A 24,662-nucleotide genomic window follows, 5' to 3' on the forward strand; every position below is an offset into this window, starting at 1 on the left:
GGAAGCTTTGAAGCGATTTTTTAAAAATTTCACAAATTTTGATAAAAACCCATAACTTTAGGAAAGCATTGCAACTTGGTAGTTTGGAGTAGACAGACAGTTCTACCTATTCTGGATTCCCCAGAATCTGTTATATATAATTTTTCTGGGATAAATCTTTTGTTAGTGGAATTTTTGGCCTTGAAATCTAAAGTATGGAGCTTTCTGGAGCAGAGCTTTGGAAATTTTGTCATGTATTGCTGGGAATTTTTGACCTATACAAGTGAGAAATCTCCATAAAACTATATATATTTGGTATTGGCGTGTTCCGGAGACATGGGACTTTCCAAATCCATTGTATTTTAATGCATAAACTAATTTTTGTTTCTGGTGTATGTGTTTATATTATGGAAAATATTATTTTTTTAATTTTTTAGACATTTAGAAGCCTATATCTTGTTACAGAATTGGAATTACACAAAAATTCTACCATATTTTAAAAGCTTAGGTTGTTCTGAAAAAAACAATATTCAAAAACAATAAGTCAGAGGGGACAGTAGTTGCATTTAATGAATATAAACACTATAACAAGTGTTGTAAAACAGCAATCCGGAAGGCTAAGATAGAAAATGAGGAGCGCATTGCGGCAGAGGCCAAGACTAACCCCAAAAAGTTTTTTAAGTATATTAATAGTAAAAAGATGCAAGTTGAGGGTGTGGCCCCATTGAGTTATAGTAACAATATGTTTACAGCAGATACAGAAAAGGCAGATGTGCTTAAGCAGTTCTTTTCTTCTGTGTATACAGTAGAGGAGCCAGAGTGCCAAGTCCCACTCAATAGCTGCACTGTTGCCTCAGCTCCAACTGTGCAGTGGTTGACACAGGATATGGTGTTTAAAGGGTTACATAAGATAAATGTGAACAAGGCACCTGGGCCAGATGGAATACACCCTCGGGTACTGAGAGAGCTAGGGTCAGATTTACAGTGGCCTTTGTTTGTATTCTCAGACTTTCATCAGGTATGGTACCTAGGGATTGGAAGAAGGCTAATGTCATTCCTATATTTAAAAAGGGAGTAAAATCTCAGCCTGGCAATTATAGGCCTGTAAGTTTGACATTCATGGTGGGCAAGTTATTTGAAAGCTTGCTAAGGGATCACATACAAAATTATGTACTGGAGAATGGCATTATGAGCAGTAAGTGAAGTATAAGTAAAGTGAAGTCTAAGTGAAGTCATTTGCACATGGATAGAAAACTGGCTACAGGATCGGGTACAGAGGGTGGTTGTTAATGGTACTTTCTCTACTTGGAGTAAGGTTCTCAGTGGGGTCCCTCAGGGTTCTGTACTGGGTCCACTTTTGTTTAACTTGTTCATAAATGATTTAGGGGAGGGTATTATAAGTAATGTATCAGTGTTTGCAGATGACACAAAACTCTGCAGACCAGTCAATTCTATCCAGGATGTGACATCCCTGCAGCAGGATCTTGACCAACTGGCAATCTGGGAAGCTAAGTGGCAGATGAGATTTAATGTGGATAAATGTAAGGTCATGCACCTGGGATGTAAAAATATGCAGCTGCTTATGCCCTTAATGGGACTGCACTAGGTAAATCCATAATGGAGAAGGACCTTGGAGTCCCTGTAGATAATAAACTTGGCTGTAGCAAGCAATGCCAGGCAGCAGCTGCAAGGGCAAGCAGGGTTTGAGCTGTATTAAAAGGGGTATAGATTCACAGGAGGAGGGGGTTATTCTTCCCCTTTACAGAGCGCTGGTAAGGCCCCATCTAGAATATGCTGTTCAGTTCTGGTCCCGAGTGCTCAAACAGGACATTAGTGAGTTAGAGAGGGTCCAGAGAAGGGCAACTAAGCTGGTAAAGTGTATGGAAAGTCTCAGTTATGAAGAAAGACTGGCCAAGTTGGGTCTGTTTACATTGGAGAAGAGGCGCTTAAGGGGTGACATGATAACTATGTATAAATATATAAGGGGATCATATAATAATCTCTTTAATTCCTTATTTACCAGTAGGTCCTTCCAACGGACACGAGGGCACCCACTCTGTTTAGAAGAAGGGAGGTTCCATTTAAACATTATCAAAGGATTTTTTACAGTGAGAGCTGTGAAGTTGTGGAATTCCCTCCCTGAACCAGTCGTGCTGGCTGATACATTATATAGCTTTAAGGAGGGGTTGGATGGCTTTTTAGCAAGTAAGGGAATACAGGGTTATGGGAGATAGCTCTTAGTACAAGTTCAGGCCAAACTCTCTGTTTATAAGGCCATTGGCAAATCAGTGTACATTTCCAAGAGGGTTCTGGGCACACCTGCTGGCTCTTGTGCATATAGCAGTTTGCATACAATGCGGCACTATGCGTTTCAGGCCCCTTTTTGGGTTTCAGGCCAGTCAGTACCAAACCACTAACGGTATTGCTTGTATATTATGGAATAGAATTTATAACATTTATATGAGGTTCTACTGTTTAGTATTTATGCTGGTTGTACAGCAGTACCTAATGCTTCATTATGTCCATTCACTTCATTATGTCCTCGGATATGGGTAATTCAGCTCAGTTTTTTTGTCCTTCTCTAGATCAGTACTATCATATTAAAGTTAGTGTATAAGGCAGGGTTTATTGCTGCAGTTGGACAGTAGTATGGTACTGCAGATTGGTATTTGGTATTAGCAATATAATTTTATCATGACCATTATGTCCCTAGTTTATGCCTGTTTGGAGTTTTTATACTCTTATAGTCCAGTATATTCATAAGGGCAATATGCTCCAATTGATTGGCTGCCTCTACAACTAATCATTGGCATGATGCGCCTTACCTGCACTGGTTATTAGTAACTATTCTGCACGGTGGATATGCCTCCTGTTACACATACTGGGACATATCACTGCCATCTTTTTATTGCTATACAGTAAATGGTTAGGGATGTCAGGAAATTCATACTGGGGTACATTCTGCAGTATTATACTTTAGGAATGTACCTCTTAATGATTGGAATCATAGCAATTGGTAACAGTGGTTCTGTACTTCTCATTGTTAGAATACCAGTGTTTCAGTAGGTTAGCACTAATGATATAGGAGGTAAGTCTATGCAGTATGGTACATTCTGTTTATACAGATGGTAGCTAGCTACTGCTGTTGGCTGGTAACATTTAGACTGCTGGGATGCAGATTCATGTGACATACATTCATACCATAAGGTAGAACAAGTTACAAAGTTCTCTCCTTCAACGGTACTAGAATTCTAGGTTATTCTAGACAACTCTAATGTAGGCCTACTCTGAGTACTTGTTTCATTGCAGCACTGCTTCACTATTGGGGACAAGGTCATGATAGGGTTTTTACAGTTTATCTTGGCTTTTCTAGGGCTAACACTGTCAGATTTGTTGTTCCCTGGCCGAGTGGCAGGATTTCTTCCTGTGTTAATCCTGTTGGGTCCCACAATGTGCTTGTTTTCATGTCCAATTTGCTTCATTGGAGGGAGCCTTTCTGGTAGGGCTCTTTCCTTAGAATCTGTCTACTTAAACTTAGTACAATGTTTAAAGTTCAGAGATTCTTTTGATGATATTTCCTTCTATTAACCTCCCTATGGGTTAAGCTTTGATATATCCCATTCGTAGCTGACATGGAGATGGTCAGGGTAAAAGGGAAAATTACATCATACTTACTGTGATTTTGTTTCCTGGCCATTCTCCATGTCAGAAAGGTTTTCCCACTATACTCTCTATCATAAAGGAACCCCAATGAACACAGCAAAGTGCCCTCTTCTGCCTTAGACTTGGCAATGATGTTTTAGTATTTATGAGGTTGAAATTGATCTATTTATTTTAAATAAATAAAGTGAATATATGGACTTTGACGCAGTTAAAGACAAATGGATCAACAAAGATTTGGACGTTTTGAATTGTGGGACATTAAAGCACAGCCTGGATGGAATGAGGTCATTGCTCAGGAAGAAGCCGGAAGTAGCGAAACGTGTCAGCGGTGAGAGACCGGGTAGGACTGCTGAACCCAGGAGTGACACTGCAGGTTGTGAACAGGGGAAATAAAGGAGTGGAAACCTAACCTATACAAGTGACTCTTGATAAGTGCATCCTATATTCTGTCTGTGGTTACGTTTTTATTGTATTAAAGTAATTAAGTTTTTACACATATGCATTTGCCCCACAGTAAGTGCATTGAAAGGGAAGGGAAACGGATGAAGTCGTGAAATTAACCTTAAGTCTCCAATGCTGGGTATCCACCTATTTGAAGTGGTTCCTAACACTACCTGAATAAAAGGAGGTGGAAAAGAAAAAGCAGAGAGTCGTGGGTTGAAAGTGACCTATTGGATGCTGTATGAACCCAAGGGGGTCTGTAAGTAGATTAGCAATCAGAAAAGGGTACCATAATTGGGCACAAAGAAGGGTGTTATAATAGCAAAGTTATCCCTGGTGATTAAATGATGCACATATGGGATGCACATTGGAAATTAATTAACAGTATCACACTATTTTTCCTCTCATTTCTTTCTCTTTCTTTTCCTCATAAGACCTCATTGCCAAGTCTAAGGCAGAAGAGGGTACTTTGGAGTATTCATTGAACTATATTTTGACCTGGGACACGAGGTATCTGAAGTGAGTAGCAAACCCTGGAAATTGCACTAATTAATATTCATAAAGGAACCTGGCACTTTGGTACTTAGACACCTGTGTAAGGGAGTGGGGAGGCGTTAAAGTTTTTGATAGGGGAGGGTCTTCTGTCTGGGTGCAGTCACACGTATTGTATTTCTGCCTAAAACTGCATATGGCAGCATTCTCAGGCAGAAATACACCCCATGTACCTGCACTCGAGCGTATTCAGTGCTTGTGGGTGCAGTACAATTAGTAGATTTGTACAGTATCGGGGCAGCTTCTCGGCAAGCATTTTTCAGCTTGTGGAGACTATGTTCTGTGTGACAATAGCCTTAGTCTCAAATACACAATCCTTCATGCTTCATAAGACCTGAGATGTGCAGATTTCTGCTTCAGGCTCGATTTCTTCCTGTGATGAACTGCACCCAGGCCCTCTTACTACTGTGTATTATGTGAGTTCAGATTCTTATTCAAATTCAATTCACATTTATTTATTTATATTTATTTTTCATTTGTTCGTAAAAAAGGCTGTTTACTTGGCATTTGCAGTTTTAGTGAAAATGAGTTTTTTCATGGTTTCAAAAACCACTGGAACCACTAAAATGAGTTGATGAATTGGACATTATCAACCATGTGTGCCATTGTTTGCCTATGATCCGCCACTGATCCGCCTCTGGTCATCCAGATACCCGTTTATCCCACTCTACGAAGTTCACTTCAATGTCCTCAATAGTGTCTGGCTCCACCCCCAATTGTGTCACAATCCCATCCCCCAATATCACATGCCTTTCCTCTTACAAATGTAGCCCACTTTTGGTATTTATTGTGGCACTACCTGCTGGAGCACTATCCTTGGCGCTACAGGAGTCCTGAGCCCCCGCTTACTATGGGGGTTTACAAGGGATTCTCCCTTAAAATGGCGTGCCTCCACCCAGGGATGGTGTTGTGGAACTATAATCCACCCCCTGGGAACTTAATAGACTTGTTATGCCCCTCTTGGGACCCACGTACTCCTGGCAGATGTACCCCACCCTGGGGTTATTCCTTACCAGCTGGTAGTGGTCCTCTGGGCTTGGCAGATACTCATATACACAGACACAATAGTTGTAGTTGAACTAGATGCATGGTTTATTTAGGCAGGGTCCTCTCCAGGAGTGGCAAACATATTATTGGTACACAGTGCAGGGCATATCTCCTTACTACTCATTGATACTCATTTTCTGTTGGACTACTTCACGGTACTCCCGCCACATGCTCCCCTCTAGGAAACCTTCCCGGTACTCTCGACAGGAGGCACCCCCTCTTGGAGCCCTCCCCGGTACTCACGCTAGAAGCATCTCCACAGGGACCCACACGAAGCATCCTCAAATCCGAGATCCTGGACTAGTGGTGCCTTGGTACACCTTCCCTAGCCACTTGTGGCCCTGCACTCCAGCAGATGTAACGCTGGGAGGTCATAACCTCACTACCACTCCTGGAGGGGTCATGTCTGCCCATTCTAACCTATGTTGTACTACATATTACTCCTAGAGCAATCTATTACCAAAACTTCTGACTAAGCTGTACCTGGGGTACTCCTGCCTGGAGCAGTGCCCAAAATGTCTGCCTCAGCACATGGCTGCTATCCCTTATATGGGCCTATGCACCACCCTGTGGCCATAACCCGAACTACAGGTGTACACCCTTTTAACTATTGACAACCCAGTCATCCCAGTGTCCCTGTTTCCCAGCACCACCCTGTGGCCTGTCCTAGGGGTTCCTGTCCTAAGGGCCCATTTTTGGTAAACCCCTACACAAACATGCCCCCCGCCCAGCTGGTAGGAAAGAAGCCAGAAAGGTGGCAACCCGATGTACATATGGCACACACTTGCCTTTACCCTGCTATCTCTTCTCTTTTCCTTTCTTTTATTTTATCTCATGTGTCTTTCTTGCTGCTCCCTTAGATATTCTGCCTTTTTTCCTTCTCAATCCATTTATGCTGTAATGTTTGTACTGATGTTCAGCACAGAGCAGTTGCAGGAACTATATACATGCCTGGTTAAATGCCAACCAGTCTTTGTGGCTTTTCTCTTTTCTTATTGCTCCTTCCTATTATGCTCCCCTTCTCCTCATGGTCCCTTTTTACTCTACCTTGTTTTCTTTTTTACCTTATATTTTTCTATTTTCCCACAAAATTACTGCTATGAATGCCCATTCCCCTCCGGCTCATTTTCAGTATCCCCCTTTCCTTCCTTCTTCCTCTGGTTACTCCTGTACATCATCCCAGTAAACTTTCTGCCCAAACTTCCCATTCTTCTCTTTCCTTAGTAGTGGGCATGATTTTATACTTCAGGAATGAGCTACAATCTTATTGGATCTTTCTGACTTGTTCTCCAATCAGATTGAATTTCACTTCTGTTGACAGAAAATCAGTCCCACGGCATATCCGTGAACAGAATGGCAACTCTCGCAAGTCATAAGTAACTTTCCTGTGAGTTTTAGTCCTTTGTCCTTATAATTATTTTATTTTTAAGTTTTCAAATTAGATTTTATCGCTTCCTACTAGCAATGGTGTTTGCAATCATGGAAATTAATGCATCAAATGATCTTTTACCCAATATAACACTGGGCTTCCACCTCCATGATTCCTGTTTTAATGAGGTACGGTCACTAATAGGAGCAACATGGATTTTATCTGGGAAAACAAATGGAGTGCCAAACTTTCACTGCAACAAGGATCTTATGCCACTGGCTATTGTTGGAGACTTGCCCTCTAAGGCCTCAGAGCCCCTAGCAAGGATCTTGGGATTGTACAGATATCCGCAGGTACATTACCCCTTTGTAGTAATGTTAAAACACTCTAAGTGACTATAATTAGATAAAAACCACAGGATCATAAATGCTAATACTGAATTATATGCCTCATTTACAATCACAACGGTTATTAATAAGTGCAGTCTAGTGTTAAAAGTGCAATTTTCAGATGCAAATTGGAACATTGTTTCCCAGAATTCCAGTCACACAGTGAGTTGCGCCTACAATAAATATGCTGGATGTGTCAAAACAAACACAAATCATAAACCAGAGTGAAGTTGTGGCTAATGTGTCACTAATGACATGCAATGTTAAAAATGGCATTAGCAGTTTGCTGAACCTATTAGTAACTGCAGGGTTCCTAGTTGCCAATAGATGCACTTGCACATGATTTATCAAAAGAGACAGGACAGCTGCAGTGGAGCTTTCCAATATGGAACTGCAAGGACATTAATGGTGTCAGTACCCGACATATCTGCATCCAAATTAATTGTGATCATACTGTGCTTGTCAATTGGACACAAAGTTGTTTGCATATTGACCCTAGTATTTCCATCCACACATGCTCCTTGTGCTTCTGCATATTGTTGCTTATTGTTTTCCAAAAGTTACAGCACCTGGGCAAAAATTGTCTCTTTTATTACATTACCCAGATCAGATGATCTAGAAAAAATATCTGATTGCTAACAAGGAGTTCTCTTATAACTTTATGTAAATAATGCACTAGAGGCATTGTTGGCAAAACCTTTCTCTGGATTAGCAGTGTTGGGTGTTCCCTATGGGGGTAGAAATAGAAGAGCAAGTGTCTTTTTACAGCCCAGTACAAGTGTAATTATGTAACCAATGCAGTAGTTTGGGATATATAACTATCCACAGAATGATAGAGTTGAGTTATATATTTTTTTCCTGCTGTTATTTTTCAACAGATTAGCTATGCTTCTGGGCTGCCTTTATTGAGCAATAAAATTCAGTTTCCATCCTTCTTCAGGACAATATATAATGCTGACTATGAATATTTTGCCATTGCTCATGTGGTTAAGTACTTCAACTGGACCTGGGTGGGTATTATATCCTCAAACATTGAAATGAGGATATTAGGTGCTCAATTTGTAACTAGAGAAATAGAGAAGAATGGTGGATGCATTGCATTTCAAGAGACACTTCCTATAATCAGCTCCATGGAGTCTGTCTACCATATCATTGGTCTTGTCAAGAGATCCAGTGCAACAGTGATCATTTTGTTCTGTTCCATAGAAGACCTTGTCCCTTTAATGGAACAGGCTTCTTTTCACAATATCACTGACAAAGTGTGGGTGGAAATGGCAGGCTGGTCCATTACTTCTGACTTCCCTAGGACTGACATCTTAACAACCTTAAATGGGAGCCTTGCATTAGCACCTCAAAAGGGGAAAATTCCAGGCTTTAAGGAGTTTCTTTATAGCATCCATCAGTCTAGATTTCCAGATGATCCTTACATGAAGTCATTTTGGGAGAATGCTTTCCACTGTATTTGGCCAGGAAATGATACAGTCAATAATACATCCCCAGCACTGCTTAAAGAAGCCATTGTTTGGTGCACAGGAGAGGAGAGACTGGACAGTATTGATCCCAATATATATGATGTCTATAACTTTATATATTCATATAGAACACATAACGCAGTCTTTGCAGTAGCTCATGCTTTGCACCAGATGAAGAACTGTGTCCCAGGGAAAGGGCCTTTCAAGAATGGATCTTGTGCTGATATTTATAACCACCGGCCTTGGCAGGTACTGTATATAATGCACAGATTAAGTTGTGTGAGGGAGCTAAATTCATTCATTTCATAGGAATGTTTCATTAAAGCCAGTTCCAAAAAGCCCCTGTATATATTGTTACAGGATATTATGATTTCATTAGATGTTCCTTTATTCTTTTCTTTCAAGTTATGTGTAGTGGAACTGTTCTGCTATTTATGTGCAAATATCTAGTAAATGCATTCATTTCAATGTAATTATGAAGTAGCTTAATATAGAACTCTCTGTGTTGTTGGGTATATTTAAGGCATCTATCCACATAAAACTGTTGCATGTATGGGATATGTTGGATATCAAGAATGTGGAGATGTTTAAACAGCAGTGCACTGTGGGTAAAAAAGAGAAAATATAAAAAAGAGAAATAAAATACTTGTTTCTTTAGAAAATATTCTGCAATGGAAAATAACCTCTACTTGGGGATAGATTTGAAATCTTTAGTGTTGAATGTGCCTGCAGTTACAGTCTGTTTAATGTCATCATCACATAAAATGCACCAGTTCCATTTATATTAAATTGATCTCCTGTGATCTGTTTTAAAAACAGTCATTAATATTTATTTCATAGCCTTAGGAACAGTTTTGTCTGGTATATGAGAAAGTCAGCTGTAACGTAATAGTGCCATTGGCTACTTATTTTGTGACCATTAGCCAACCTGACATAAGTCTTTATATTCCTCATTGTTACATCTTCCAAATTCCATTGTTACTCATCTGTTAACAAAGGTTTTGAATTGCATCATAAGTTTGAAGTCTGTTCTATGTGCCCATAGTAAAGTGGGCTTTATCCTTTATGGTCTGGAATGGGAGCACTGTATACCTCTGAGGTTCAAGCATGTCTCTCACCGTGTGTAAGTTCAGTCCAGTCCATCTATTGTAAAAAGAAAATTCCATGCCTGGGGAGAAATTGTGATTCCTTAGATAGATTATGTTACCCGACAAGTTAGAAATAAGGTTGTGCTTGTGTTTAAGCTTAGTCCAGAAGTGTAAGGTGGGTTGATGATAGCATACTTGAAGATAGTTGCATTTTTTCTGTTTTGGACCAAATTATTGAGTTAAGATGAAAATCCTTATGTGTGTCATTTTCAATTTGGCCCCAGATAGTAGGTGAGCTCCAGGTTGACCATGGTAAGAGTTGTCTTATATGGGCGGCTTCATAGTATTTTTGTAAATTGGGGACACCCAGCCCACCTCGGCATGTCGCTGTCATGATTACTGATTTGGAGGTTCTATGTCTACGGGAGTTCCATATGAATTTGTGAAATGAGGCCTGCATATCTTTTAATATGTTGGCTGATATTGGCACAGGTAATGTTTCAAATAGGTACAGAGATTTAGGTAGTACAGTCATTTTTAAAGCTGCTATTCTGCCAAACCATGAGATTGGGTGTGTTGCCCATCCTGGTAAATTGGTTTTAGTTTAACGTATGAGGGGTTTGAAGTTTTGATCCCTTTTGATCCAGGCCTACATCATTTAGGTGCACATCATCTGGCCAAAAATAAAATGGAGAGACGAGCTCTAAACCCTGGTGCTGAACTACAAAACCACCCAGACGTTTTCACTAATTGCTTGTTAACTACCCTGCGGCTCCTCTCAAACTTTTGCGAACAAAACAGTGAAAACTATGAATAGGCCATAACACTTATCAGCTCCCTCTGCAATATCCTCCCCAGTTAATTTTCTCCTGCCTGAACCAGCAAAATATCAGGAGGGAAACTGTACTGGTGAAACACCAAAACAGCTGGCCTATAATTTATTAAAAATTACATTAGAGTGGGAAACAATAACCCCCCAGCTCTTGCAGACAGACTCTTACTCTATTCCCATTTGGTCTATCTTGGACTTGCAAAACCGACTTGCAACAAATGAAAAATAATCAAGGTAGTGGGGCACCGTGACCACTCTAGCCTCAAATGTATCCATCCATTTGATAAAATTTGAGTGACTGGCTCAAAACAGGTGCTAGAGACTGAGCACCCGACTGGCAAGCAGATATCAAAATAGTAGGGTATCCTAACCCAGTGAAAGTTCCTTTCCTTAAGTTTTCACTATAGTCAGAGCCCTGTTCTCACAGATTAGTAATACCCTTATAAATTGCAGTAGGGGGCATATTATGAACTATAAAATTTAACAACAATGAAATCATGTATGACTTCAATTAGTATTGAAACTACAATATTGATGACCAACCTCTATCCTTCAGTGTCATCATAAAACCCAAACCTAATTTAGAAACAGCTAGAGGGCCACAAAATCCACATCTCGAAAATAGAATAATATTTACCTTCAAGGCATTCTCATGACAAAGTTGTCTTGCTGTAATGTCCTGCAATGGTATGTCTAGTTATCTCTGATAGTTCTCTCTGAAGCCATTTGCTAAGCTGCAATCATTGAAGGAACATATTTGAGGTCTCTTAAGATAATTGGTATAACAGTGGCTACATTTGTAAATCTTGCAGACACACAAAGTTCATCAATATGTAAGATTGCAAAAAATCAAGAGAAAACAAAAACACTTGCTTCTTTTAATGCAACTCTCTCTCTGGAATGTATTCCATTATTTTTACTTTATGAAAACAAAGTATGCAAATAGTGCCATCTTTTCTCCTAGCTGCTTCATTACCTCAGAAAGGTAGACTTCAACAACACAGCAGGAAAAAGAATATATTTTGATGAGAATGGGGATGTCCCTCAGTCTGTGGACATTTTGAACTGGCAGCTGTTCCCTAATGGAAGTAATCAGTATGTCTCTATTGGTAGTTTTGATTCCGGCTCTCTAAATGGCGAGGGGCTCAGTATTCAGCTAAACAAGATTTTATGGAATGGAGGACACAGCCAAGTAAGTTTTATTGGACTTTGGTAAATCATGCAAGTGGCATCAAAGGGTTGCCAATATTATCATTTATGGGATGGCAGTGTTTGCTGCATCAAAAAACTTTTAGCATGAAGCCTACTAGGTAAAGGTGAGATGTGTAGTTAGGCAACAGCAAAGGAAGTAGAGAACTATGTTAGCAAATAATGAGTTAAATAGATACTTACACCAGCAATTATACCTTTTTTTACATCTATCATAACATTGTCTTTGCATGCTATTTATTATTTTGCCTTATTTTTGTCCAATGCTTTTACAATAACTGTCTGATCCCCTATGTTGCCCTATGAGGGGGCGGCCATATTTGTGCTGCAGTAGGCCATTAGCATTAGGAGCTAAAACTGACAGGCTGACAGTCAGATTTGCAGGTTTAGGACGTTCAAGTAACAATTACTTACAGAAGCAGCTCTAGTAGTGAAAAATGATCAACATGACCTATCGGTGACTTTTAATGTACATTAATATTTTGAAAATTAGTTTTTAGCATCAGTATCACTTTAAAGCCAGGGCATTTATCAACCTTCTTATTTTAGTGATTTCTGAAACCACAAGAAAAAAATATTTTTCACTAATCAAAAAATCAAGTAATTATTAACAGCCTTTTCTAAAAAGTACAAAAAGAGTGGATCAAATGTGAAAACCTCAAAATCCTAATTTTCATAAGAATTTATTTCTCTTACAAATGAGAAAATTAAAAAAAAACCTTTTAAACCACAAAGCAAAGGAAGATCGTTACAGTTTGCCTCGGACAGCTCCCATTAACTTCTACATGAGCGTGGCTTGGTGTAGTCTTGTGGCTTTTTCATTTAATAAATAAATAATTTCTTTATGGTTTAGAGTAATTAGTACAATCCATGATTTTTATTGCTAAAAAATACAATTTGAGGAAATTAAAAAGTTAGAAGAGTTAGTAAATGGGCCCCTTAGTGACGGCAGAGAGCAGTGTTATCAGGCCACAAGCCAATCCTGCCTGTAGGCCAAATGCTGATTATGAAATTTAACTGAATTGGGCAGATTTAATTTGTTTTCAAGAACTTTGTATTTACCATTTATTTATCAGTTAGAAATGAATCATACCCAGGCTGTCAAATACATAATTATTATCATTTCTTCATAGGTCCCAGTTTCGGTTTGCAGTGACCCATGCCCCAAAGGCTACAGAAGAGCTGCAATTCAGGGGCAGAAGATCTGCTGCTTTGATTGTCTGCCATGTTCTGAAGGAGAGATTCTCAACCCAAATGGTTTGTAACATTAGCATTTAGTTATTGGATAATAGATATTAAGGTTGAGAAAAAAAATATACAGTTCAAAACAATCTTCTTATTTTATCTTAATACTACCATTCTTCTTTTGTATAAATAAACAGAACAGGATGCCTTACTTATGATGCCCTCAGTGGCACATTCATTTCCTTCATTTTAACTGGTATAGTTTAAGACATAATTCCTTTTAAGGAAAATATTCAAACTATGTTTAACTAAGAATAATACAGATGCCATTACAATCTATGTTGTTAACACTTTATAAAGGAGCTGTATCACTCGATGGTCCAAATGTGTTATGGGGTATTGTTATTTACCACTGCAGGGGTGCCTATACGTTTCAATATAATTATTAAGTAAAATCAACTTTACTGTTAATTTAAAACCAGTTATTATGTTGAGAAGCTGAGTCCCAGACTAATTCTAGGTACATGGAAGAAAGGTGCTGAACTTTTTATTCTTTTCAAAATCCCCACTCAGCAAAAAAACAAGCTAACTGGAGCAAAACCCTGCCTGAGTTCAGGAACTCAAGCAGGGTTTTAGTAAACGGTTATTTAAGCCCAAAAGGGTCCCCAAGAGTGTCCCATAGTTGTCTCTGTTCCAACATGGCCCCAAGAGTCTACAGTAAAATAAACTGTAAAATAAACTGTAAAATGAAAGCTACGTGAATTAAATACTGTGTGAGTTAAAAGATACTTTCATGCCCCTAAAATACTCTCCTGATTGTCAGTATTTAGGCATGAGAAGGAATACAGTAGATACAATGGTTCCATTTATACTAAAGGGATTGCAACTAGATTTTTTGGGGCAATTTACAAACATATCTCTTGTCAAGAGATGCAAAGGACTTGCCCAAGGCTTACAGTTACACATACAGAATTTATATTAAAATAGAGCACAATCCCATGAAAAATCCTCATTTAGGATTGGTGCCTCGTTCACTCATTATTCCTGGAGACCTGGACCGCTAAGTTGCCAATTGATCTTAAGCAGGAGATTGATTCCCTGCAGTTATTTCCATATATGTTTAAAAATCCCTAACCCATAAAAACAACAACAAAGCCATCAAAAGGGGGGCCTCCATTACTGAAACGTGTATACAATATGTTAATTCATGAATATATCACTCTATAGACATATTACCATTATAATATCACTTTATGAGCATGACATCACCATAATAACATGATAAAGTAGTGTGAATCATAATATATCAAGTATGGTTCTTAGTAAGGCCAAACTTTGATTCTATTTGAGTTAAATTCAATGATCCTGGTGATGGTTAAATGAATGCATGCAGATCCAAAGATGTGTAATCCAAATATCATCTAGTGGTCAGGCAAGTAGTTCCAATTTTCTGTGCCTCCTAATTGATATGTGCAGACAATGATATACTTGAGCGATCCAATAATTAAATGAACATATGTTATAATGAAGGGACAGAATAAAGTAGCACAAACTATATTCAAAGTGTGTCTTTAAGTACTTCTAGAGGCAGAGAATGAGGGGGCTCACCTCCTGGGGCATTCGTACTGTGCCTTCTTCTCTCTGTATAACATTATTTCTGTTATTCTAGATGACAGTGAATGTCTCAAGTGCCCAGAAGACAAATGGCCTGATAGCAGAAAAGAAGAGTGCCTACCAAAACCCATTCAGTTCCTTTCTTATGAAGAGACACTGGGCTCCACTTTAGCTTGTATTTCAGTCTTGTTTTGTCTCCTTACATTTTCAGCGTTCTGCCTGTTTATAATCAAAAGAAAGACCCCCATAGTGAAGGCAAATAACAGAGATCTCAGTTACCTACTTCTCATCTCCCTCATGTTTGGCTTCATGTGTTCCTTGGCATTCATTGGCAGACCCAACCGGATAATGTGCATGATACGCCAGGTCATGTTTGCTGTCATTTTTTCACTTTGCGTTTCTGCCATACTAGCAAAGACTATCACTGTCGTAATGATATTTAGTGCTACAAATCCAGACAGTAAACTAAAGAAACTAGTGGGACTACGAATACCCATTTATATTGTCCCAGTGTGTACCATGATTCAGATAATTCTATGCATAGTTTGGCTGACCACAGACGCTCCATTTGCAGAGTTCAATATGGCAGCAGAAATAGGAATAATAGTGATTGAGTGCAATGAGGGGTCCAGGGTGTTATTTGCTTGTGTCTTGGGGTACATGGGTCTCTTAGCTTCCGTTAGTTTATTTGTTGCCTTTCTGGCTAGGAAGCTTCCTGACACATTTAATGAGACCAAGTTCATTACATTCAGTATGTTGGTATTTGCCAGTGTTTGGGTGACATTTATACCCGCTTATCTCAGTACCAAGGGGAAACAGACAGTGGCAGTAGAAATCTTTGCCATTCTCTCTTCAAGTGCTGGGTGTCTTTTTTGCATCTTTTCCCCAAAATGTTATACAATATTACTGCACCCAGAAATGAACAGCAAACAGTACATCACAGGGAGAAATGCTAGAAAGCAAGGGATACAATAGGCATTGATTCCCCACATTATGGGTTCTGAAACATTCATCTTTACACTTTACATTATACAGATATAGGATCTGTTATCCAGACTGCTCGGGACCAAGGGTATTTCGGACAAGGGGTCTTTCCGTATTTTGGATCTCCAGACCTTAAGTCTACTAAAAAATCAATAAAACATTAATTAAACCCAATAGGATTGTTTTGCATCTGATACAGATTATTTAGATCTTAATTGGGATCAATTACAAGGTACTGTTTTATTACTACAGAGAAAAAGGAAATCAGTTTTAAAATTCTATATTATTTGATTAAAATGGAGTCTATGGGAGACGGGCTTTCCGTACTTCAGTGCTTTCTGGATAATGAGTTTCCAGATAAGGGATCCCATACTTATATATGAGCCAACATATTCAGTTTAAAAGTAAAAAGCATTCATTTGTTTTGAACTCTTCTACTTTAGAGTGTTCTCCTGCTTCATCTTGGAATGTACCATGTATCTGAAACATGAGGATATAATATTATATATTGTCTATGGGGTGTTTTGCAAAAACAAAATACACTGGGGTAATGTAATAAAATGTTCACTGTTCTGTCCTGTTCTTTTATTATACATCCTAAAAAAAATAAGAAATATATGTAGGCCTCTTTCACTACTGCATGAGATCTAGCATGCATTCACTTGCGTGTGGCGCTACAGGAGCTCTGTGCCCTCGCTATATGGAAGGGCAGGTACACTGATAAATGGCGTGCCTCCACCCAGGGTCAGGGCAGGTTGGACTGCAGTACCCCTCCCTGGGAAACTTCTCTGATCCACAACACACACAGGAAAGGTTGATGGATTTATTGGCAGGACGCTATACCTTTAAATTTTCAGAGATAGATACAGCCTGCCAGCCAGGGGCAACTTCACTCACATAATATAGCTGGTACTTTCCGAACTACAGGGGGGAATCCCCACTTATGTGGCAAGTACTTCAGTGTCTCCCCATACCTTCGAACATTTGAAAAATGAAAAGAGGGACAAAAAGATTTGGCGCACGCAGCGCGGCAAATTTTTTTGACCATGCCCACTTTTGTGGCCACGCCCCAATTACCACACCCCATTAAAAAAAATACTCCTTTTATATAGATGAAATGGCGGGATCAGACGCAAATGTGCTATACCCTCATACTGTACTACCTAAGGAAAACAATATAGCAACTCCTACATATAAATACAAATATAGAGAGAAGGCAGTCAGTTATAAGTGAGTTATAACTAAGTACCAGTTTTGCCCCCATCCATACACAGGTGCCCCCCCCACATATTAGCCCCGCCATACACAGGTGCCCCCCATACAGAGTAGCCCCCCCATACACAGGTGCCCCCCATACAGAGTAGCCCCCCCCCATACACAGGTGCCCCCCATACACAGGTGCCCCCCATACAGAGTAGCCCCCCCCATACACAGGTGCCCCCCATACAGAGTAGCCCCCCCCATACACAGGTGCCCCCCATACAGAGTAGCCCCCCCATACACAGGTGCCCCCCATACAGAGTAGCCCCACCCATACACAGGTGCCCCCCATACAGAGTAGCCCCCCCCCATACAGTGCCTCCATACATGCTGCTGGCTGCTGCTGGCTGCTGAAGCATCTTCTTCAGCGTCTCCTCTATATGCGGCTCCTTGTTCGGCGGAGCCAGGCCTTTTATAAGGTTGTGCCCGTGCGTGTGACGTCAATACGCACGGGCGCAACCTTATAAAAGGCCTGGCTCCGCCGAACAAGGAGCCGCATATAGAGGAGACGCTGAAGAAGAGGAGTAACGCCTGACTGCAGCCAGCGCGTCCCGCTGTCGGGATAGTTCCATGAATGTCCCGCATTACGGAAATGCGGGACATTCATGGAACTATCCGGGACAGCGGGACGCGCTGCCAAAACCGGGACTGTCCCGCAGAAAGTGGGACAGTTGGGCGGTATGTCTCCCTTTGGCTTTCCGTGCCCTGAGAAGAGCACGCTTTGTTCTTCAGAGCCCTGACAGGGACCCCCTTTCCTCCCGCACCCTAAAAGAGCATGCTTTTTGCCACTGGGGGGTTCCCAATTCCTTTCTTATACAGAACAATGTGTGAGCTCCCAGCACCCTGCTTGTCTCTCTCTGCTTCTTTGTTTCCAGCAGCCCTTCCCTCTCACTTCCTTCCTGTCAGCTCACACAGAGGGTGGGGGCTCCTCCTCCTTGCACAGTAACAATACAGAGGAGACACAAGTGTACACAGCTCCCCTACATATATATGAAATTATGGCCAAAAGCTGATTTTCTCACAGGATTGAATATGTAACTATGTAAATAGCAGAGTTTTGGAGATACAAGTTTAGGAAGTTTTATTAAGAACTGTATATATTTAGTAATTGAAAAACACCCAGCACACAGAAATCCCATTCAGTGTAACTGAACTGCTGCAACAGAGACAGGGCGCTGAGGGAACCCTGCAGCTACTGCCTGGTCTGGAGGTTGCGGCAGCTTCAGGGGTCCCTGAATAGGCACAGCAGTGCTCAATTTGGGAATGGAAGGCAGGAGTAACAAACAGTGTTAAGCTGGGAGTGCAAGTAGCACATTTTGACACAAGTACGTTTAATGAAAGTGGTTTACACTTAAGTGGCTGAGAGGAATATGCAGGGACTACACCTGCACTTGGGCACATTAATGAGCCCTGTTGTTTATGGTGTGTCATGAAAACAACAAAATATATCAAAGGTTATAACAGTTACAAAACTTTGGACCCACTGAGAACATTCATTTGATTTTAAACCAGTAGGTTACTAACCAAGAAGGAATCTTTAATTTGAATTATATTTCCCTTACAATTATACTGTAATACTAGCAATGGCAGGTTGTAGAGAATAATTAGCACAAGAGATGGAAAAGGAATTTTATACATAATAAATTGTCAGCATACATACAATGTTAAAAGATAAGTTAAAAAGTATTCAGTGAATACTAAATCAGTTGAATAGAAAAAACATTTTCGTTGTACCAAAGACAATGTAAAACTGTTATAACATGGGCTCCTACTGTGGCACACCAGTGTAAAAGGGGCAATACATGCTTATTCCCAGTTAATCTGCTTAGCTAATGAGATTCATGTTCCTTGTCTGGTTTTGCACACAAATACCTATAGGGGTAACAGGAGACTGTATTTTTCATTCCTACACAAGAAAGGTGGGAAATTGTGATCAATTTGTGATATTTTTGTTTTTTGGACGACTGGTGGATATTTAATAAAACGGGCACAAAAATTTGCAGCAGAAAAATGTGGTGTGCGACAAAAAATTTTGCGCACATAAAAAAAAATTGACACGTAAAAAAATACCCTTATTTTTTTTAAGGGAGCATTACAAAAATGACGCACATGGCAATTTGATACATTCGACAATCTTTTTGCCGCACCATTTTCGCAGTTTCGCAAATATAGCAGAAGCCAATCAAATGGGCTTAACACCTAAAAAACTGAAGTGCATTGGTAGGTGGCAATCTGACCATTATAGAACTTACATTTGTCCCCTTTAATGTGATTATTGAATGTTCTCTTTATTTATTTATTTATTTATTTATTTTGTTTGGTCAATTCAACCAGGTCTCCCTCCTGCTTGTGTATGGATTTTGGGCACTCCTATGTATATTGGGCTTCTAAGAGACTACCAAACATCCCTATGGTCACCAATTAGGCTTACCGCTAGACCAAGTACATATAAGATGGACAGGAATACATGGCATGCAGTGGTCTCATATTATTGGGAGACATATTGGTATCTCTGCAGGGCCCAAAATCTTTGCCAATTATCGGGTGAGAATTACATGAGAAGAGTTTGTAGTGTTGAGTTGATCATAAAACAGGACTTGGCCTCTTGCTATGCCCTGATTGTTGGAGTAGAAGTAGTTTGGTAAGAGATTATATCCAGACAACAATGGTGGGGTGTGAGAAACCAAAAAGTGATTCATAAGGCATGTAAAAAAATGAATATGTCAGTGTCAGCTTTCACAAACAGGATTGGGGGTATAGCTTTAAGGCATAGAGAGATGGTGAAGCATAACTGCTCTTTGCTAAGAAAAAATGGGGTACACCTCAACCCAATAGACTTGAATATTGTTAGAATGGATTTCCAAACTGGTACTAAACAAGCACTGGCCGTGCTGGGGCGGTGACCCATTAACAGTGAGTGGGTGGTGGGGTTATGGCGAATGGCCTATAAGGAACTTTAACCTTGGTGAGTTAAGCTCCCACAGAAGGAGACACTTGCCAATTAGGGATGTTCCTGCCGCTGTACCTGCAGCTGTTGGAATAATGTTGTATAAGTTCATTAATACATTTGTATCAATAAAGCTGTGGCCCAATTTACACCAACATTTTTGCTTCAGTGTGTACTTCTTTAGGTAATGGTGATGGGTAATATACTGAGAAGTAATGGGCCACAGTAGATCTGTATTTGTCCCCCTTTTTTGGCAGCTTGGTTGCTAGAACAATGGAGTGAGGGGGAACCACAAATGACCACATGCAGTTAGATAGGACTGTTGGTCTGTTGGAATATTGGGCAAAGTTTCTAGAAAGGCCATTTGGAGTGGAGTAGTGCAGTTATATCTTGTTACAAAAACTGGGGGAAAGCTAATGTGAAAGTTTACTTAAACGGCAAGAGTGACACTCCCATTACAAACCAACCATTTTAAAGGAAAATGGTGCTTACTGCCACTGGGGGGTGCATCAGTTAATAAACCTTTTACAGCAGAATCCTGCATTGAAATTGTTATATTTAATTTTGAAATGTCACATGGGGCTTACCATGTTCTACATGTCCCAGGGTGCCAAGCCTGTGACTTGTTTCCTGATGAACTGCAGTTATGCTTTACTGCTGCGCTGCAAGTTGGAGTGATACCATCACAGCCCTGACCCTTATAAATACAGAGCTGCTGAGTGCCATGGCCACATATCACCATAATTATTGGGCAAACACAGGTCTCTACAACAATCCTTCTATCTTTAGGGCAGAATGCATAGTGCAATTAACACAGTGGATTGCAACAGTTTTTTTGTACTTTTCTACCTGCCCTCGAGTTAGTAAATGACACCCCTGACGTTTAAGGCATCCTTATATCATTCTAGTGCATGTTTAAATAGGAGATGTTTTATCTGTTAGTGATAGAATTTATTTCCTTACATAGATAGATAATAATCCATTTCCTTACATGTAGCAAGTAACTCACGGACACTTTGATGATCAAGTCACATAATTCATAGATTGTATGACCTTCGGGGTAGATACTTCATTCCTACTTGGTATTGAACGCCTAAGGCTTTTACATTTATCCTCCTTTACAGGCATTACTTGGTGATTGACCCTATTGTGTACATAGATGAAAAGAAAGGTTGTAATTGGTTGAAATTGTTGTATGATGGGACTAAAGACATTTACTTGGTTAATAAAGAATTATTATCTGTCTGGCCCATCCAATGACAGATTTCCTTTTTTACTGTCCAATCAATTTTCAAATATCAACAGTCCCTCCGTAAAATAAAAAATTGCCAGTACCCCTTCAATTTTCCAATAACTGAAGAATTATATTGGATCACTCTGACATTGGTTGTTTCTCGGTACAAAGCGTTGGCATATGTGGTAGCATCCTAGATAATGCGATGCTCTTGCAGAGTGATGCTTGATGACTTTGGTTCTTAATACCTATATAAACCATATACTTGTATGATGTGTGAGGTGATTACCGATAACGTGCATGGTATGGAAATCATGCAGAAAATGAAAGAGTCAACTGCCTAGACTGTAAAAAATAGTGTGTGTGACTGCTTCCACTGAGACCATGGTGATTAATACAAGTTGCATAGATGTGTAGTCACTGAAAATCATGATTCGTTGAATTTAAAGGTTTGATTTTGTCTGCAGTGCAAGTCTAAGTAAACCCAATAGTGTGAGCAAAGAGAAATCACCTTTAAATCAGGGCAAATTGATACTTTTAAGGATTTAACCTGTGGGTAAAATGTAAGGGAGGAGGTTTAATGTGGTAAGAATAGCTTTTGATGAGACCATACGGTAAAGTAGTTAGTAGTCACCAGGTCTTCACCTGGGTTTTATTCTTTAAACATCATAATGCACTACAACTTTTAGCCTGGAACACTAAACAAAATCAGCATACTGTCACATGAAAATCAACATTTGCTCATCTGAGTCCTAAATCTTCTGATCTTACAATGGTGAGATCGCCAAGCTAGTGTATCTTCTCCCAATATTCCTACCTAATTCGGTCGTTTGGCCCAATAGCCGCTGACGGTTTGGGGACCACATCAATGAGCTGATGTGGTCCACGACCCAACGGGAAAATCAAACCTACCCTATGGAGATCTGCCCAATTTCAGGCCAGATGTTGGTCGAGCAGGTCCATCATTTGTGCCCATACATGGGCAGCCTTTAGACTCCTGTCACAATATGTTGTATGTATAAGATGGCCATAGTCCTAATCATATCTCCTGATTCTTACCATTTCTCCTTGTAATATATTCTCTACTGTTCATTTCTGGGTGCAGTAATATTATATAGCATTTTGGGAAAAAAATGCAAACAAGAAGCCCGGCACTTGAAGAGAGAATGGCAAAGATTTCTACTGCCACTGTCTGTTTCCCCATGGTACTGAGATAAGCAGGTATAAATGTCACCCAAACACTGGCAAATACCAACATACTGAATGTAATGAACTTGGTCTCATTAAATGTGTCAGGGAGCTTCCTAGCCAGAAAGGCAACAAATAAACTAATGGAAGCTAAGAGACCCATGTACCCCAAGACACAAGCAAATAACACCCTGGACCCCTCATTGCACTCAATCACTATTATTCCTATTTCTGCTGCCATATTGGACTCTGCAAATGGAGCTGCTTGAGCCAACCAAACAATGCACAGAATTATCTGGACCATTGCGCATACAGGGACAATATAGATAGGAATTCTGAATCCTACCAATGTCTTGAGTTTACTGTTTGGATTTGTAGCACTAAATATCATTATGACAGTGATAGTCTTTGCTAGTATGGTAGAAACGCAAAGTGAAAAAATGACAGCAAACATGACCTGGCGTATCATGCACATTATCCGGTTGGGTCTGCCAATGAATGCCAAGGAACACATGAAGCCAAACATGAGGGAGATGAGAAGTAGGTAACTGAGATCTCTGTTATTTGCCTTCACTATGGGGGTATTTCTTTTGATTATAAACAGGCAGAACACTGAAAATGTGAGGAGACAAAACAAGACTGAAATACAAGCTAAAGCGGAGCCCAGTGTCTCTTCATAAGAAAGGAACTGAATGAGCTTTGGAAGACACTCTTCTTTTCTGCTATCAGGCCATTTGTCTGCTGGGCACTTGAGACATTCAGTGTCATCTAGAATAACAGAAACAATGTTATACAGAGAGAAGAAGGCACAGTACGAATGCCCCAGGAGGTGGGCCCCCTCATTCTCTGCCTCTAGAAGTACTTAAATACTTAAATTTTCTGCTATCAGGTCTTCTGGGCACTTGAGACATTCACTGTCATCTAAAAGAAACTGGGGTTGAGCTTGATGGACTGTGTAACTTATATTATACAAAATGCTTTCAATTAGTGTTTTAAAGCATGTATAGATATTAAAGCTAGCCATACATGGGTAGAACTGCTAATCTGGAATAGTCCAGTGTATGATGCATTTCCTCATCACATGTACTGTAGATAAGGGATGCTATCATTTGGTCCCCATGCAGTGGTAAAAAGGATGGTGACTTGGTTGACTTGCTTAAAGCCTACATTGAACTAGTAAGCTGTCCTGATTAATGACTTGAATAGTTCAGGCACAGAGGGAACTTCAGTGCCGGGGCCAACATGTCACACTTTGTAGATGGAAATATTCTCTTGTACAGTAAATTCTGTCGCTTTGGAAAGTTGAATGATTTTTACCATTCCCAACAATAATTTACCTGTATTGTTCTGGTGGATTTGTGGGGATGTTGGCTGGCAGAAAAAAAATCATATAATAAAAACGTTAACATTAAACACCTTTTGGGTTGAGAATCTCTCCTTCAGAACATGGCAGGCAATCAAAGCAGCAGATCTTCTGCCCCTGAATTGCAGCTCTTCTGTAGCCTTTGGAGCATGGATCACTGCAAACTGAGACAGGGATCTGTTTAAAGAAACATTTATTAAAAAAATTATATGAATCAGTTGCTTTTTCTAAACAGTTTAGAACATTGTTTCTGGTGCCTTGCGTGGTTCTATGTTTTGGCCACCAACAAAAAGGAGGCCTAGCACTAGATTCAAATGTACAATGTAAACATACATGTATTTCATTTCTAATGTAAGCTTAAACTTCTGCTTTTGTACCTTCTAAGGTTCAGTTATACTTACTTGACTCTTTTCTACATTCCATAAAATCTTGTTTAGCTGAATATTGATTTCCTGACCCTTTGGAGCTCCAGCATCAAAACTGCCAATATGAACATACTGATTGCTTCCATTGGGGAATAGCTGCCAATTCACAATATCCACAAAGATAGGAACATCCCCATTCTGATCAAAAAATATTCTTTCCCCTGCTGTGTTGTTGAAATCAATTATCTTGATGTAATGAAGCAGCTAGGAGGGAAAAATTCACCATTTTCTGAACTCAGATTTCAAGATTTATCCAAAAATTATTATCTTATATTATTATTTTATTTATTTATTTATTATTATATATTTATAAAGGGAATAATGTACTGTAGCCCCTGTAGAACCATCATACATGTATGTCTGTCAGTATACAGTACCTGCCAAGGCCGGTGGTTATAAATATCAGCACAAGATCCATTCT

General features: G+C 39.8%; 2 protein-coding genes across 2 annotated transcripts; one reads left to right on the plus strand and one right to left on the minus strand.

Moving 5' to 3' along the window:
* The first annotated feature begins 13,924 nt into the window (after positions 1-13,924).
* On the plus strand, positions 13,925-15,915 carry LOC105948119 (vomeronasal type-2 receptor 26). The gene is made up of 2 exons (XM_031891756.1): positions 13,925-13,943; positions 14,896-15,915. Exons 1-2 carry the CDS (start codon positions 13,925-13,927, stop codon positions 15,813-15,815), a joined length of 939 nt encoding a protein of 312 aa, XP_031747616.1. The 3' UTR covers positions 15,816-15,915.
* A 6,388-nt stretch (positions 15,916-22,303) lies between these two features.
* Positions 22,304-24,327, minus strand: LOC100497489 (vomeronasal type-2 receptor 26). Its single transcript, XM_012968855.2, has 3 exons — positions 24,274-24,327; positions 23,870-23,993; positions 22,304-23,221 (listed from the first exon to the last, which is right to left on the minus strand). Exons 1-3 carry the CDS (start codon positions 24,325-24,327, stop codon positions 22,305-22,307), a joined length of 1,095 nt encoding a protein of 364 aa, XP_012824309.1. The 3' UTR covers position 22,304.
* Between the last annotated feature and the right edge of the window lie 335 nt (positions 24,328-24,662).

Source organism: Xenopus tropicalis, chromosome 8 (genome assembly GCF_000004195.4).
Source record: "Xenopus tropicalis strain Nigerian chromosome 8, UCB_Xtro_10.0, whole genome shotgun sequence".
NCBI classification, from domain to species: domain Eukaryota; kingdom Metazoa; phylum Chordata; class Amphibia; order Anura; family Pipidae; genus Xenopus; species Xenopus tropicalis.